At 24.4% G+C, this 19,203-nt stretch overlaps 1 protein-coding gene across 1 annotated transcript in view; it reads left to right on the top strand.

The window, feature by feature from the left end:
- Positions 1-19,203, top strand: part of LOC112597458 (potassium voltage-gated channel subfamily H member 8) — a 125,131-nt gene that overhangs the window by 56,235 nt on the left and 49,693 nt on the right. Inside the window, exons 4-5 of the mRNA XM_025343517.1 lie at positions 12,902-13,065; positions 17,883-18,096. Of these exons, the coding sequence (XP_025199302.1) occupies positions 12,902-13,065; positions 17,883-18,096 (378 nt within the window). The remainder of the gene's footprint in view (positions 1-12,901; positions 13,066-17,882; positions 18,097-19,203) is intronic.

Raw genomic sequence — 19,203 nt, 5'->3', positions numbered from 1 at the left:
TAATTGTTTTTATTTATATTTATATATATATATATATATAAATACATAACACATAATATATTATTGTTATTTTAATCATATTGATTTTATATAATTTATAATTTCTGTCAAGTCTAATAAAAACTAAAAATGCATTTGAAATATTTTATATTGTCCGAATTCGGTAGGTGAAATAAAATTATATAATTTCCATAACAATATTTTTAGAAGCCTGCAGGTATATGAAGTTCACTATAACGATTTAAAAGACACATCGATCATAATATCATTATATTCGACATTATTATAAAGCGAGTATATCATATAATATGCGTAGGTATGGTTATTTCTCTATGTATTGGGAGCATGAAAATATCGTATCGAATAATATTATGTAACACTGTACAATGGTAAGTATGTATTTATAATGGGTCGATTGTGTATTTTTATAGTTAAATTGTACAATATATGTACATATTATGTTAGATGTAACAATATATTAATATCACTATAATGCAAAAAGAGGAAAAAACTTTAAGACGTAAAGTATACAGTAATGATAGATTGGTTCAGTGTTGGATATTAATGCGCCCGTAGGGTGAAATGTGGTCGTGGGTAAATCGCACTTGTCAGTGTTCGCCTAACATCGGCGATAAGCTAACGTCACCAAATCTATTCGGGAAAACTGCTAACCGCATAATATAACGTACGTTATTTAGTAAAGTTTTTTTTTTTCTATTCAAATCCTGTGAAATTTAAATTTAACACATTTCCATCGGAAAATGTCAAACCTTATTAAATGTAATATAATACAAATAGGAAATATTTATTTTGTTGATGCTGTCTTAGCCGCGTACTTAAGTTATAAAAACAATTCATAATTTGCATCACGAATAGTTAGGTGCATTATATTATACGTATATATTTTAAATGTTCAAAACATACACATTACTGTAGCATGTGTGAAGTGACCTTTACGGTTGATTTAGTTTTCTAATTGTTACAGCATACTTAAACATAATATAGGTACCTAATTATAAATGCGCAACAACTTATTACTTAATACCTTGTCACGAGTTCACAATATTATACTACTGTGTCAAGATGATATTTGTTAAGTACGAGATACGTATTATTTAATAAGTGTATAATTTTCAATTTAAATGCGTTCGAAAGTAAACCACAATCAACAAAATTTATCTTACCAATGAAAATAATAACATTTTTATTTTTCATTTTTCTCCGATTTTTCTTTCTTACCAATTTATATGTTAAAATATTCGAGTTATTAATACCGTGCTTTATTAACCCGGGGCAAGTATATTCTACGGGTTAAAAAACACGACTTGTATAAATATTCTGAACCGTGCACATTTAAAAACATTAAACATAATTTAATATACAATGTTTGATGTACACTTATCATAATAATGGCCGGAACAAGTGATATATTTTATACTAAAGCTTAAACGTGTGTTGTATCATACAACTTGTATGTGTACGTGCGCATAGATACATAGAATAAATAAACAAAAACACTCGTTTACTCACACTGTACACATAGCAAACGGAAATATACTAATAGACACGTCACATTTACCTTATGTAACATGTAAGTCAGGACGAAATGCATATACATAGATTTTAATTATTCACTTTACAATACCCTCGCCGCGCAAAGCTTATTCCGTCGCAGGAAGATAGTTTGCAGTATGTTTGTGTGCCGAGAAAGGGTAAGAACGTTGAGTAGAATAGAACAAGGTTAAAATCCCAAGTGTGGTAGTCAACCATCCGAAGTATGAAATATAGCTTCGTTCGGCCCGAGTTGTAAACTTCAAAACACGAGTACATAGAATCATAACGCATCGTCAAACGCGAAGTTATTAAAACACAAATACTCACATTAGTATTATATTACATAATATTTAGAAATCGTTTTGTCAATATTATAATAAGATTTAATATATTTAAAACACAGGAACATTGAAACGTTTTATTGATGAATAACGTTGCATATAATGTTTTTACGAATACACTTGCCACTTTAGTGACATAAAAATGTCAATTTTCAAAAAATATAAATTGTTTTTATTTATTTATTTATTTTTTTTAATTAGTTTTATTCTTCGAGAATATTATCGGCCTTTCTATACAAAAAGTTTGTGTGGGAACCCACGAGTTCACAATTTTAAGTACAAATTCATTAAATGTAGTTTTTAGTTAATACTCTAATAAAATGATTACAATGTATTTTTTTATTTGAATAAAATATCGACATAAATTATTATATTTTTTTTTTCTATATGTGTATAATAAAAATCATGTATTATTATAATTTATAACACATAAAATTCTACAGTTAAATAATACAATATAGAGCTATAAACCTGAAATGAGTAATAATTGACTACTACAATCATCAAAATAAAATTAATGTAATAAGTATACAATTTATAGAAAAATATATAAGTATAGACATCATAATCATCATCATCAGTATGTATTTAATTTTGAGTTTGAAGAACAAATAATTCGCTGAAATAACTATGCTGTTATATTTACTAAAAAATACATTTCGAGGTTAATACTTTGTCTACTTACAAAGATGTATACTCGAGCAAAATATTTTCCTGAAAAAATTAATTTTTAAATATTGGATTCAATAAATGAAATTAGAAATTCATAGTTTATAGGTATATATTTCAATTTTGAAGTTTTACTATGTAGCCTAGTCAGTCGTATAACTACAATTAAGAGTAAGCGTATTCTCAGTAATTTGATTTTATATTTTAAAATTTCGTTTAAACTGTACTTAAATGAGTTAAAAATAATAAAACATTTATTTATTAATAAATTAAATATTTTAAATTTTCAGGAAAATAATTATTTTCCAGTTAATTAAATTAAAAACGGGAGTTTGATATATCTTTGATTGTTTACCGCATAAAACTGTAAAAACAATATAAAAGTTAAATACTTAGTAGAAAATATATATTAATATTTATTGAATTATAATTTTTTTTTACTTATATATATTTCTATAAATAAATTTCAAAATGATTCCATTGCTTAAAAGTAATACTTAAGCAATCATTAAATGAATAGGAATCCTGAATACAAATAATTTATTAATTATTATTATTATTTTTTTTTTTTTTTTTATCACAATAAAATAAGATGCTCCTAGCCTAGGCTATCTGCATCTATTGATATTTAAAAATGTACATTTTTAGATATTTGAACATGATTAAAATTAAGATAAGAAATTTAAGTAGTGAAATAGAAACATTATTTTAATATTAGCTATCTAATATATATTAATTATTGTTACGCCTATTGACGTAACTATATATTTTATAATCTAAGTTACGGTTAACTGATTAATTAATAATGATAATATGAGACATAAACAAATAAAATAAATATATACAACAATAATAGAAACATATATAACAATAAAGTATTGCGAGTCTTAATAGATAACATAAGTTACAGCGTATTGTGTGGTATTGTTAGACCAGAGGATCGTACGGGCGTCCCAGTTTTAATCTACGTTGAGACGAATGTACGTGAAGATTTTAATGAAGTGAACCAGATGAGTTGAGTAGTGAGCTATGGAAAGTTTCTGATAAGGTTTTTATGTGGTCTAAGATTTCCGGATTTGAAGGTCTTAGTGCAAGTTTGCATTCCTTATAAACGAAAGCACATTTGTAATAATACGTAGCACTTTTTTTTTTTTGGAAGATTTGAATTTTACTGATATAATATATCGAACATTTCCACTGACTGGACAAGCATAATTGAGTAGTGGACGTAGTATTTATTTGATTGTATATAAAAAGATAGAATTCTTTTGTACTGGAGATTTTTTATTAAGTTTGGGAATAACAAAGAAAAACGCTGGTATGCTAGTTGAAATTTGGATAAAATATGGAGCCGATGTGTTAACCGTTTATCCAATGTCAAGCCGAGATATTTTACTGACGAGTTCCAAGTTATATTTACATTATTAAATATTAATTGTGCAGAGGACAGTAACGACGAAGACTGAAAATAACACCTGTGCTTTTTGATGTATTTATTTGAATTCGCCACTTTCTACATCAGTATGATAATTTATCAAGATGGACTTGGAGTTTTGTGATTATTGTTTTTATGTTATGTGATTCAGTGAAGATAGTTGTGTCTTCTGCAAAGAGAGCAATTCTCGTACGAGGTGACTGGTGGATGTCATATACGTAAATATTGAATATTATAAGACCAAGTTTAGAGCTCGGAAGTACACCAGCAGATATAAGCTTAAGGTAAGAGTTGTTATCATTTATTTTAACGAAACACTGCCTGTTTAGTAAAAATGAATTAATGACGTTGTATAAGTAATATGGAGTATTTATAAATTTAATTTATTCAATAGTCCATTGCACCAAACTTTATTAAATGTCTTTGATATATTTATAAATACACCTTAAATATAGCAGTGTTTTTCGTATGCAGTGTTGATGTGTTCAATGTGCAGTTACCTTAAGGAGTTGTTGAACCGTAATAGTGTCATTTGATATAATCACGAATTGGAATTAAGGTATAATATCTATGATATTTAAGGAGACAAGTAGTCTAGTGTGGATAATTTTTTTGAACAATTTTGAAATTGAAATTAGGAGGCTGATTGCACTATAGCTATCGGGATCGGATTTGTCCTTACCTGGTTTATTAATCAGTATAATGGTTGTTATGGTTGCGATTTTCCATTTGACTGGAAAATAAACAAGACGCAATAATGAGTTAAATAGTGTTAACATTAACACTAATCTTTTCAATGGTCATTTTTTGAGCATGAGGTTTGTAATTTTATCGTGATTCGGTGCTTTTTTGTTCGGAAGATTTTTAATAATTTGTTTGATTTCGTTTGGTGTTACGTAATTCGTAATATTTTGGACTGCATAATTTGGTATTTTTTACTCTTAAGTTGTTGATTGGATTACAAATGTGGTTGGGAGAAAAATTAAATTAATAAATTAAGCCATTTTTATATTATATTATTTTACCAATAAAAAATAATAACACATATTTTTACGGAGTCATAAATAAAATATTTAAATTGAATTTTATTAAAAGTGAATGTAAAACTGAAGAACATGACTTGTCTATATAAATTCATAATTTAAAATAGTGGACTTTTTATGCAATGAAACTTTTAAATTTTGCACGAATGTAAAATTGTTCATTTATTATAAAAAAAAAAAAACATCTTTTTAATAAATCATAGTAGACATTTATCCCTAATTTAGTGCATTTATTTTGTTGTCGATTTGATTAAACCATTATATAAAATTATAACTAAAACATCAAATTAACAAATTATATTATAAATTGGTTATTTAAAAACAGTTAGGCTTTTTCAAATAATTTCTCAAAGGCTTGTAAAAAATTAATTTAATGCATATTTTAAGTAAAATAAATAAAAAACACTTTTTTTTTATATATATCTGGATATGTTTAAAGTTAAATTAGTTGTTTTTGAATGCTAGACATAAAATATACTATAATTTATTAACTAGGTTTGTTCACAATAGTAGAATATATTACATTTTTTTCCTCTGAGTTATTAAGAATATCTGTGTCGTCGAATTTATATTCTGTTTTATAACAATAAATATTATCATTTATTTATTTTTTTTTTTTTGAAAAAACTTCTTGGATTAAAGTATTTACTATAATTTTGGGTGTTATAAAAGAATATGAATGTTTAGCATATCTTTTATATAGATGAAAAATTCTGGGGATATTCTATACAAATAAAATAAGAATGAGATTTTTTGCTAAACAATCTGGTATTATTAGATAAACTATTATTATTACATCATAGTAGTATTATAACTTATAAGTATATTATATTATGATTGATAATACTTTTAATAATTATTTATTTCGTAAAAAGTCTGATTATTAAATTGTCAAAACCAAAATACTATTCATTTTTTCATTTTTTTTCAATAAAAAATTATACAATATTTCAAAAATTTAAAAATTGTGTCTTAAGTTTTCAAGCACTGTTAATCATTGTTTATTACGATCGTACAATTATTTACACACCCTTTTTATATTTAAAATATATACGATTGATTATTATTATACTATTTTATAAGTTAATATAATTTTTTTTAAAGTTATAAATTTAATTATATAATTCTCATATGATAAATACCATAATAAAGTCAGTAACGTGAAAAGTTTTTTACCGCATTCTACTATTGTTATTATAATTATATTTTTATGTATTAAGGTTTCAAATAGATCATACACATATGATTATGTCTAACTGTATTGACATTGTATTATTTTTGTTTTGCACATATCGTATAGTTATTTCTATACTAGAAACGGCAGACAATTCATATATAAACGAAGGAATTCATTTTTTTTTTATTAAATAGTAATTGTATCGGTAACGTGTATAAAGTATGTACATTTGCGTAGTTTGGTACGATACCCAAATCTAGGAAAATTTCGGTTCACTGTCTATAATAAGTTTTAAATTTTTAAAAAAATAAATTAATAAATTTAAAAATCTGAAAAAATAAACAATAAAAAAATAGTAAAATATTTTTATTTTTTTTCAAACATGTGTTGTTGTTTAACCAAACCATTATGTTTTAACGGTTTTTATAAACACACAAAATAAGTAAAAATAATGACCATTTATTTTTGATGAATCAGTCGCCGTCCTTACAGCCGCGGTAGCTATTCCCAAGCGCGTTCAACGATTCACGTATAATACTTCTTCTTATTGACTTCTATGGTATTACGTATACGTTTATTCACGAGAACGTACAATATTATTATGATATTGTATAGACACAATCGTTGTTGTACGCGATCGAAGCAGTTTTGTGCAATTACGATTGCGTTGCGTAAAAAAACTGTACAACGCGATGTATATAAGTCGCAGCAATGTTTATACGCGAAAAATAACAATAATATTGTTACGCTAAACAATAGGACGACATACGATTACGGTGCTGCTCTCAGCATTACTTCGGTTTCGCATACTCGACGACGAATCATTGCGATATTGTAATAAAATATTTTGATATACGCATTCCACTCGGAAGATCAGTTGTTCAAGTGCTCGTCATCCTCGCCAATCCCGTCGTCGGTTTAATTCTCCGCGATATTCCCGTACGCATCGGTAATACTTCTGGAATATAGCGTCGTGTCTAGGTCTCAAATATATTATATTACGAAATTATGATAATATGAACGTAAATCATACACGGCCGTGAAATATCTCTAGAGCGTATAACACGAGAACGCGAGATATATTGTATTTTTAACGGTTAGGTTAGGATTGATTTAATTTTTTTTTCAACTATAATATCATTATAATATTTTAGTATCGCGTGCACGTCGCCCGACGACGAATTCGCCGCTATAAACCATCATATAATATCTGAACCTCAATAACTCGGAAACTTGGGCAATTTGAAAAAAAAAAACACATCGATATGTGTCGAAACTTTGATAGGTAATCATATATATATATTTTTTTTTGTATATCGTGTTTTCTATAAATTCGACATACGGAAGTTGTGTCGTACAGCGTTACAGTTGTGAAAAAAAATATGACGAGTTGTACATACCCATAAAAGTTGTTGCTTAGATATAAAATAATGTATAATATGAATAATAATATATCGTAAAATATAAAATGACGACACATTATTTTTATGATTGTATAGAAGTTTTTTTTTTTTTTTTTAAGTTTATGAATACACCATCTTTAGGAGATTTCGTTATTATTATTTGTGTTTTAATTAACGCTTTACTAGAATGCATTAATTTACTGAATTCTCTTTCGTCGAGACTCTTTTTTTTCCATTCACTAGCGGTGGTCCTAAACTTGTTATTATTTTGATTATAAAGACGAAACCATTATATTTCAACCGTGTGGGTAGTAGATTTTTTAATTTTAATAAGTGTTCGCATTTTTATGGCTTTAGTAATTTAGAGAAATATAATTTAAACTAAACAAAACATAATATTATATACCGTTTATAGAGAGCTCGCTGTTATTTTTAAGCATCCGCAAAAGTACAAAATAGTATACTTTAATTCTGCAATAATTGTATGATTGTGTTGTTCATACAATGTAAGGATTTCATAAAAACTAGAACGATAGTTTTAGTGCTATCGTTAACACAACATTGATAAATATTTTAATATTTGTTGTCAAACGTAAAATTCGTGAATTAAAAAGTATTTAATTAAATAAATAATGTGTCTGTAAATGCACGGCTTATGTATTTCTGTGCTAAACGAAAAACGTCAGAAAATTTGTATTTGCTAACGATAAAAATATATTAACAGATTCTGCTTACAACTATTATCATTATTTAACAACAGGAAACCGGGGAAAAATCAGGAAAAATTTTTATTTCTTTCTCGCGTAAAATTAATTAAATTTTTACTTGGGTATTAATAATAATTATAATAATAATAATAATAATAATAATTAGCGCTGTATCAATCTGAAAAAATTTCAATCTCCAATGTTTTTTTTATTTTTGATGAAACATTACATTGTAGGTAAATTAATCATGTTATTGGTTTATCATTGTCTATTTATTTTTTTTTTCAGAGCATATTATGTATATCTTTAACAACCAATTTACCGAATGTATTTGTATTTCGATCCAAAAAAGATGTTTACTTATAAAAACACACAAACAGTTTTGTAGATTTGGTATAAATTACGAAAAAGTAACTAAAACTTTAAAAGAGAAAAAAATGGATTTTACCTGTTTTCGGGCAATTTATTTTCATAAAACATATCAGTTTTTTCACATAAATATTTCCAAAATGTATAGACACACTTTATTTACATTTTAATAAATTTGTGATCTTCAGATATATTGATACCTAGATAGAGGTATATATTACTTTTTTAATTTTAGATATCGTGTAAGATAATATTGCTAAGTGTAATATTGTATATTTTGTGAATTGTTTAGTAGCAGTACTATTTGTTATTTCAAAATTTAATAATCTAAATAATTTATTACTTCTCAGACTTTTCATATATTATAATATAGTACAATAAGTTAAAATGCGCGTTTCTACATTAAAATAACGTGAATTTAGGGAAAGATAAGAAAATCATTAAGTATACACCATTCGTGCACGGCTTTTTTTGCATAATATTATTTTTAAAAGCCATAATTTTTACCTTAAATAAAACTATATAAAAAGTAATATTTATATTTTGTATAAAAAGGCTAAGATTAAAACTATTATAACGTTATTATTGTATTTTGAAAATACATAATATTATATGCTATAAGTTATAGATATAGGTTGAGACGTTTTTATATTTTAATTTTAATAAAAAATAAAACTAATTTATTAATATATCTAAATATAAGTTATTTATTTTGAGTAAAATCTTAACTTAATGCGAACTAACGAGAATTTTTAACGTTTTTAATGATCCAAAAATCATTTATATATTTTTAAACAGATATAATATATGTTATAGGCTAAGTGGGTAGTTTAGCATTATGTATAATGTCCTATTTTCGAGGGTCAATTTGGAATAAGTTTAAATTATGCAGGAATTGATTATAGTGCCCAATTAGATTTGAAAAAATTTACATTATAAAATTTAAATAAAACATCGTATTGGGTACTTAAATAAATATAAAAATTTTAAATAGGTCTCTTGAATATTAATGCATTTTAGTAGTTCTTAAATCTATTATCCATTGAATTATTATTAGGCTTTGAAGAATAAATATCATTAATTAAAATTAATTATACATGCATAATATTATTATTATTATTATTATTAAATTATAGCTATTATAATAGCGTTTTTTTGATTAATTATTAACAAAATGTAATATTAAGTATAAATTATTATATTATTTTTATTTACTATCACATATAGTACTTTGAATAAAGAAGTTGATCAGATTGTTTTCATTTTCACCAATTTTTCTTACAAAATCTATTGCAAGTATAATATTATTGTGCTTTTAATCATCCAAATAAAAAAATTCTCTTATCGCTTCTCTTAAATAAATACTTAAATTTGGTACCTCGTTAACTTGAATAAACATCACTTTGCATAATTTGATTTAATTCCGATTGTCTCAGTACACATATATTTGTTTTTAAATTAAATAGGTATCTCGTAAGTTGTAGTATCAAGCAAATAAAATATGTAGGCAAAGATTAATGTTATGTATGCATTTAATTAGATGTAAATGTGCGTACAAGTATACAAGTATGTTAACATTTTCAAAAAATAAAACAAAATAATTCTTTTCAAAAATTATAATAAAATACGGTGGTGGTCATTTGAAAAAAAAATGCTTACATCACCACTGAATAGTCATTAAAGAATCTTGTGATTTAGAAATATTATTTTTGAGTAAAAGACCTTAAAAATTCTAAAAATTTGAATTTGAATTAATTTATTATTAAATCAAAACACGGGGATGAGCATTTTCATTGAACCATTCTGTATATATTTTGTATAATATAATATATATCAACTAAATTTATAATTAATTTGTTTTCTATTGCAAGCCGCTTTTAAAGCACGTGCAATTAATAATGTTTTTGTACACACATTCTGCAAACACATATTATATTTTGTGCACACTGTGATATGGTTCATTAAATCGAATTTGTGTGGGCTTCAAACGTAGGGTACGCTGTAGGTATATTAAACCATAACTATGGAAGTCTGACAAACAATAAATTATAATGTAGGTATGTGCGATTTGTTTATATCACGAATTCACGAGCAAGTGTCGTGCGCATATAGCATTATTATTGTGCGTCTGTTTATAATACATTGATACACTTGATATAAGCCATTACTACTCCAGCCATTATTAAGGCATTGTGTATGTATGTTTAGTAAGAATTAGATACTAACTAGGGCTTGGATCTAAGTGTATTAAAAAAATCAAATTCTATAAAACAATATGCGTATATCAATTTTTTTTTTTTTTATATAATTATGTAAATAATTAATAATCATGGATTATGTTATTTCTTTATATTCATTTTTTTATTAACTTCAATAAGCTATCATACTGTTTATATTAATTTATTAAAATGGTTCATAGTTTTATAGATTCTTTAATGAGTTCTTAACTTAGAATAACTATAATTTTTAATGTATCTAGTTGTTTAATTGGAATATTAAGTCATTTCAAAATTGTTCAAAGTTAAAAAAACATAAAAATTAAATTCTCATTAAAAATTCTATGTTTTGTGATTGTTTGATTTTTAAACGAAAACTACTAAAATGGGATCCAATGTTACGTTAACGTAATAACTTTTATATTTTGAATGTTTCAACAATAATATCTTACTTTATCAAGTCCTAAATCTGGAAATAACTAATTTTGGGGGATAAACAAAATTTAGATAGATTTTTTGTAACTTTTAAACTTAATTAAGAGCATTCAAAAATATTTATTTTTTTTAATCAAACACTTAACTTAGGTATTTTGGAAAATTTAGTTCTAATAGTTTCTCTAATACGATTTCATATGCAACAAATGTCCAATTTATTATCTAATATGATATTATATTTTTTAGCAGCATGCAGATTTTACCATTCCATATTAATTATTTTAATATGAATATCTGCCAAATAAAAACATATAAAAATACGTATTTATGATTAAATATGTCAAATAAAAGTTACTTCATTTCATTATAAATCTTTTAAAATTAATTTTATAACTTCTTAAGTCAGAAATCGTATAATAAATTATCATATATAACACATCATGCATATATGCATAAGTCTGAACTCAGAACATTAAATTAATACCAAATGTTGCACTTTGTGTATTTATTAAGGTTCTGAATTTAAACTAGGTACTCGAAAACTATTTTGACGAAATTATAAAAAATAAATTTAAATATCATAATATGGATGAATACTATTGGTCAGGTTGTTATTATTGATTTTTTTTATGAAATTTGATAAACGTAGTTTAGAAATTATCTATTTAGTAGCTACCACTTAACAATATTGTGTTGATATCACTCATTATACTCTTTGAAACCAAATTATGGTATTAATGTATGCATATTTTTTAAATAAATTCCAAAAGGTGCTTACAAATTAAACGTCAAATATTTTTTTAGATTCTAAGTGAATTGATAAATATATTGATTTTACAATGATGCATATTTTTTTGTGTGTATTTGTATACTTGATAAATAGGTACTCGAAAACAGCTTTGATTTTTTACTTTAAGAAGATAGTTTTGGATAAAAAATTGGATCTGATTTGGACTTTGAACAGGTGAAAATCAAAAATGATTGAAAAATAGGAATTTTACGTAAATTCAATAATATTATCAAAATAAATGTTTTATAACTATAATTACCTTAAAACTTTTACGTGTATTATTCATTATTTAGAATGAAATATTTAATATATTATGTAGGTTAATATTAATATACAACCTATCTATTTATAGAATGGACATTGAACTTATTTACTCTGTTTTACGGTAAGGTAACATTGACTCAAAAGTTAATAGAAATAATATAATAATATTGTATAAATATAAACATATTTTATTTTAGTTAAATCAAAAAAAAAAAAAAAAAACAATAAAAAACATATCATGCATTGTTCTACCACTATAAATATACTATGTAGGTATAATAAAATATTGAAATTATTTATTTTTTTAAATTAAAATTTTTATATTCTTAAATTTTACATTAAGTATTTTAGAAATATTCGCGCAATTTCGAATCTCTAATATTAATGCAATTATTACATCAAATGTATCAGGTATCGATGATATTGTTGCGTTTAATCCGATTTATGTGTATATTGTTCTTAAGTCTCATTTTTTTTTTTTTTTTTTGTATTTTACAGATATTTTGTTCAATTTTCGGACGACTTTTGTCAACAAAAAAGGCGAAGTGGTGTCGGATTCCAAAACGATCGCCTTCAATTACTTGAAGAGCTGGTTCGTGGTAGATTTATTCGCTGCCCTGCCGTTCGACCTGTTGTACGCTTCGGACGTTTACAGCGGAGACGTGAGTATATCGTCGGATATATGCGAGTATTTCGTAATAGTTTTTGTTGTTGTTGTTGTTGTTATTTTAATAGTGGGAGAATAATGTAGGAGTAGTGGGTACGCGTGCTATAATACTTTACGCCTAAAGTACGTAGAAAAATTTACGATCTTTGCAAAACTCTCGACCACCGTCGTTCGTCCTTTCCCTTCCTCCTCCATTACCGCATCGAGCAACTGACACATTTTGTATACCCTAAATATCTATGCGAGCGGTTCACAGTCAATTTACTACCAAACATGTGAAAAATTTAACCGTGCAACAGCCAAAGTGACGCCGCTGACGGTTGCTCAAGCGAAAAACTTTGCTCCGGTCTCCGCGGTACAAATAAAAAGTTTTTTTTTTTTTTGTTCTCAGAAACTCGTAGTAATAATAATATAGGGTTCTGCCTTAATGACATACCCATTCATTTAAATAACCACAATCGTAGTGGCATAAAGACGAAAGTATTATTTATTTCAAAAAGTCAACTCCCGTGTATAATACTTGTATATACATACGTACTGTAATTTTGCATCTAGGAACTTTGAAATGAAAGATAATATAATACCTATATTTTAATATAAATGTATTTTTTTCACTTTCGAAAATTGCTGTTTTAAATTTTCTAGTAAAACTGCAAAAGTATGAACTTATGTTGACCGAAATGAAAATAAAATTTAATTTTTCAAGAAATCATTAACAAATCGGTTTATTTAACTTACTCTCTAACTTCAGTTACATGGTATAAATTTTTATGAATACACATAAGATCTATTATAATAGGATATACTATACCTTCAATATTAACTTTAATTTGATCATAAGTCATAACTAATACTATTCAATGATGCAACTTGTAAATCAATATAAACCAAAATAATAAGTGTAAGGTTTAGATATGATAAGACAAAAAACGTGTATAAGTTTTCAAAACAATAATAAATTATAAAACAATTAATTTATTTTAAACTAAAATATAAAATAATTCAAATTTATGTCGATATTTTTTAGCTGTGTATGTAAAATTATTAAGTTATAAGTTATTTCATCACCATAAAAAAAAATTATTTTATTCGATGCCTACTACTTAATTAATCGAAAAAATCCTTCTAATACAATAAAATATGGATATTATAATGTATAAAAACTTTTTAGAACACGCATATAATATTTATATGAGAGTACATAATGATTATTAAGGTTCATTAATAAGTAAGCAATTTTGAAAAAAAAAAAATGAACGTCTATCAGAACGTATTCAATATTCGTGTTATTAAATCAATTGTAATATATATATATATATTTGTTAATCAATTTTTTTAAATAATTTTAAGTATACATGCATGGATTGATAGAGCTTAACAAAAATATAATACATTTATCGCAGGCCGGTGAAAACAAATGTATACTTTCCGCAACTATCAGTACGCGGTTTATTTATTATTGTTATCTACGTTGAAATAAAATATTTTATAGATAACGTTTGAAATAATAAATGAATAAAACATGAACCGGATAACGCTGCAATCGCATAGCTGTACAAGCACTGCTGCGCGCAATGTTGCAGTTAATGTCACTCGTACGATCGGCCTCGCGGCGAGATTATGTCGTGAGTTCGTGTTATCGTGAGATTTGTATTCAAAATATATTTTTTTTAAAGAATCTACAAGATTTGAGTTAAATTATTCTGGAAATTCTAAATTTATAATTTAGTTTTGTGTAAAAATGCATAATTCACTTTTCATCCAGAAAAGATATTAAAATTGAAAATTAAAGCACTTTAATTGCTTCAAAAAGTGATAAAAAAAGACAAAAAAAAAAAAGAAAGAATTAAAAGAATTAACTCAAATCATTTTTAAATCAATACATTAATTGCTATACTTCAAATTTTAACTTTTAACAAAAAAAAATCCAATTCTACTATAGAAAAATAATGTTAGTGATAGTGTAAAATATACTGAAAAATCAATTTATCAAAAATAAAATAGGAAATTAAATATGATTTCGGTTATATGACATAGAATTTTTATTGGAATAAAAGAGAAAATGAATATTTTAATATGCAGTATTATATATATAATGCCTTATCTTTTTCGTTATTTATTCGTTAAAAATATATGTAATACAGGTATGTTGATCTTTTAATAAAGTACAGGATTATATTAAATTAAATTCGAATTAAACATTTTTAATAAGATTAAAGTACAACGTGGTAGATTTATTTGAAATACTCAACATTTTTAAAATATTATTGGTCTTTTTTTTTTAGTGAAATAATAATATATTTTTATTATTTTGTTGATATATATTTCTATATTGATAGTGAAGCATGAATAAACGTCATTTTAAAATACTCAATAAATTATTTTTTTTATCAGCTTAAATATATTTTAAATATAATAAGTATAGTTTAAATACAATTATAATACATTTTTTCTCTAAAGAACAACCAATATATTTTGTATTAAAGAAAAAAAAATTAGTAGTAACTATACTATTTCTGTTAACGTTTTGATTAATAGTTAATAAACATCCAATATTAGACATATCATTTATAATTTAGTAGTTAATCAAATTAATATAGTTTTCATCATTTAATCTTCCAAATTCAAAACTTAAAATTGAGTTTATATACGTTTATATTTGTCTTTAAACAGTTTTAATGCAATTTGTTCTTTTTCATATTTGGTGAGCTATTGTCGTAGAATGTGTACACAGATAAATGTGGGAATCGAAGAACTTCTTTGCCATTCAGTTATATAAATTTAATTTGATATCGACTAACAAACGTTTACAAGAAAGGATTTACAGTGGATTATTTTTCTTAATACAGAACATGATATTATAGCTCATCTTATCGAATCAATTGAACTGCCTTGACAGATCTATTGTATTTCGTTGAAACTACTAGTAGGACTTAATAACACAAATCTAATAAGGTATATTATTTGAGCTTATTGTATGATATACAGAGAATTGATGGAAAGTTATAATACTTAAAAAAATATAGAACTTGCGGTTGTCATCCTAAAAATATTTCCCGAATTTGGTTAGAATTAAAAATAATATTTACTATAAAAATTAATTAGAGTGACATATCCCATGATGTTTAGATAAATATTTTTTTGTTAAATTAGAGTATATTAATCAGCTTAATATTGAATTGAAATACATAAAAAAGTTTAATAACTTTATATTAGTATGTAGATTACTTAAGAACACCGGTGTTCAAATTATGTTAATGAATTTATATTTAAAATTTTATTTTTTTATTTGTGTAAAAAATATTTTACCTTAGATAAAACCTAATTTTATTAGAAATTTAGAAAGATATTATGAAATTGTGTACATGCGTTTTACAATTTATGGAACTCAATTGGATACCCAATTTTATCTATGAAGGATTACTCTAAATACATTCTTTTTATTATAATTAAATTTATCAATTAAACTAAAAATAAAACTTATTATTCACTATTCGCATGACGAGTTATCAAAATGTCGACTGAATATGTTATTTATGAATAATTATATGATAGAAAGAAATTGAGAAAATAAAATGAAAATGTTTACCTGTCACTGAAGGAGTAATATAAATTTATGATAATATAAACCTATGAGGCTATGAAAAACAGTTATAAACTACGCAACTCTAACACTATAATATAATGTCTATAATTTAGATATTATAAAGATATTTATTTTTGTTATATTTAATAAATATATGTAAAATATTTTAAGATATTAAGTTCGAAATTATTAGAATTATTTATTAAAAACTAAGTAAATTTAATAAACTCTACTAGTTACTGAATTGATTATTATCTGCAATAAAATTTTGTAGTGATATATTGACCTTTTTTTTTTAACCTTTTTTTAAAGCTTAATGGATATTGCAATAACCCATTATAGTAGGTACACTTCAATTATGTTGAAATATTCTGCTTCTAAACTTCGAGTATCACAAATCACAACAATTAAATAATATTCAATCACGAATCATTATTTTTTTTTTTTTTTTTTATAAATAATTAGAGATAAATGAATTTGCTTAAATTCAATTAAAAATGATAAATTATATTATAACATTATTAAATACAAATCAAGTGTTGTTTTTTATAATATTAGAAAAAAACGAATATGCAGTACATTTTGACTACTAGACGCTATTCGATTATTGAATGATGCTTGCAGCTTTCAAAATATGGCAATATTTATAGAATTATTAAATTTGTTAAATTATAAATTTCAATAAATAAAATATGTTTTCAATAAATCTGTTTTCCTGTGTAAAAATAACCACGATATAATTTCTTTGTACGAATGTCTGTTATACATTCATCATGATATAGGAATTTTTATTATTTTATTATATTTATAGTTTCCCTAAAAAGTATTTTCGTACACCAATAACGTATATTGTATTATAATTTATACATTATTTTTCCTAAAAATGTAAACAGCATAAATATAATTTTGTAATATAATGACTAGTTTTTAAACTAATATAGTCACGAAATGTCGTCTAAGAGGGTTCACTTTATAGCAAGTATATTATTATACCAGCTTAATGGTGTTCCCTAGCTGAAGCCGTGTGTAAATACTAATTTGACTTAGTAGGATACGTACCTATGTAGATTTCATCATTAAACAACTTAAAATGATTTGAGTATCTTCTTCACAAAGCATCCAACCTGAAAATTTAATGAAATGAAATTGATTTAACTATATATAATTAATTAACAGTGTTATAAACGTTTGTTTATTAACTATAATGTTTTCTTTTTTTTTTTCAGGAAGCTGGTTCAGGACAGGTTCATTTATTAAAACTGACTAGACTGCTGAGGTTAGCAAGACTGTTGCAAAAAATCGACAGGTATTCGCAATATGGTGGTATGATTCTCACACTGTTGATGCTCCTATTTACATTAGTTGCACATTGGTTTGCGTGCATATGGTATGTAATCGCAGAAAGCGAACGTCATGAAAAAGGAAGAGATTGGGATCTAGGTAATTTTATTTAATTATTTAAGTTTTAACTCAATTTTAATACGGCACAATATCAGTAATTTTGTAAAATCGCCTTGTTAATTGAATCACAAAATATGGAAGAAAAATAAATTCTTATTAGTTTAGATACTTATACTTGATTTTTGATAAATAAAAATATTTCCTTTTTCAATTTAAATGATTTCATTATAGGTACTTTAAGTATACAATAGACTTATAAATAAATACGAGTGAATAATATTCATTGAAAAATAAAAAAAATCCACATATATATATACATTAATTTATAATTATTATAATAAAATATTATATTTGGAAGAATTCGGAATATTATATGAATTAAACATGACAATGTAACTTTTAAAATTATCTATTTTAACTACAGTTTAAAATTTTAAAAACTTATATAAAAGTTTAAACATTTGTTCAGATTTTAATACATGATATGTTGGTATTATGTAGGTTATTGTAGATTCGATGAGATCGTTTATAAAATACTGTTTATATCATCTATAATGATAGTATTCAAATAAATCGATTCGATATTTTAATAAAATGTTACTATTTAAAATATTTAAAATAATAGTTAATTAACACCAAAGTCATTTAAATGATATATAGTTTTATAACTCAAACAAATTTAAATTTAATTCAGTTTTAAAAATTTTTTCTATTGATAACTATTTATGAGTGATTATAAAAATATATAAAATAATAATATGATATAAAAGTAAAATATATTTTTATAAGGGTCCAATTTACTTTCTATACGTACTCTACCTACATAATCTACCGCGTTTTTTTGTTGTTTGTGATGTATATATAATACGTCTATTCAAGCCATCGAAATATGATATATATATACATATTTTTCTATCGGAAATTAGGTTATTAAAAACTTTGAATGGGAATTAAAAAAAATGTTTTATATATTATGTTTTATAAACTTAAAACTGGTAGAAAAATATGCGTTGTATATTCAGCGAGATTTGAATGGAAACAAATTGAACTTACACAAATTATATTTGTTAATACTTTTAAGGATATTTACATTTCTAAAGCTAAACAAGCTCAACTCAAATAAATGCATTTAATTCTGATTGATTT

The sequence above is a fragment of the Melanaphis sacchari genome, unplaced genomic scaffold (genome assembly GCF_002803265.2).
Source record: "Melanaphis sacchari strain LSU unplaced genomic scaffold, SCAv2.0 Contig41_pilon_pilon, whole genome shotgun sequence".
Classification (NCBI taxonomy): domain Eukaryota; kingdom Metazoa; phylum Arthropoda; class Insecta; order Hemiptera; family Aphididae; genus Melanaphis; species Melanaphis sacchari.
Note: the sequence above shows the minus strand (reverse complement) of the source record. Positions and strands in the feature narration are given on the sequence as shown.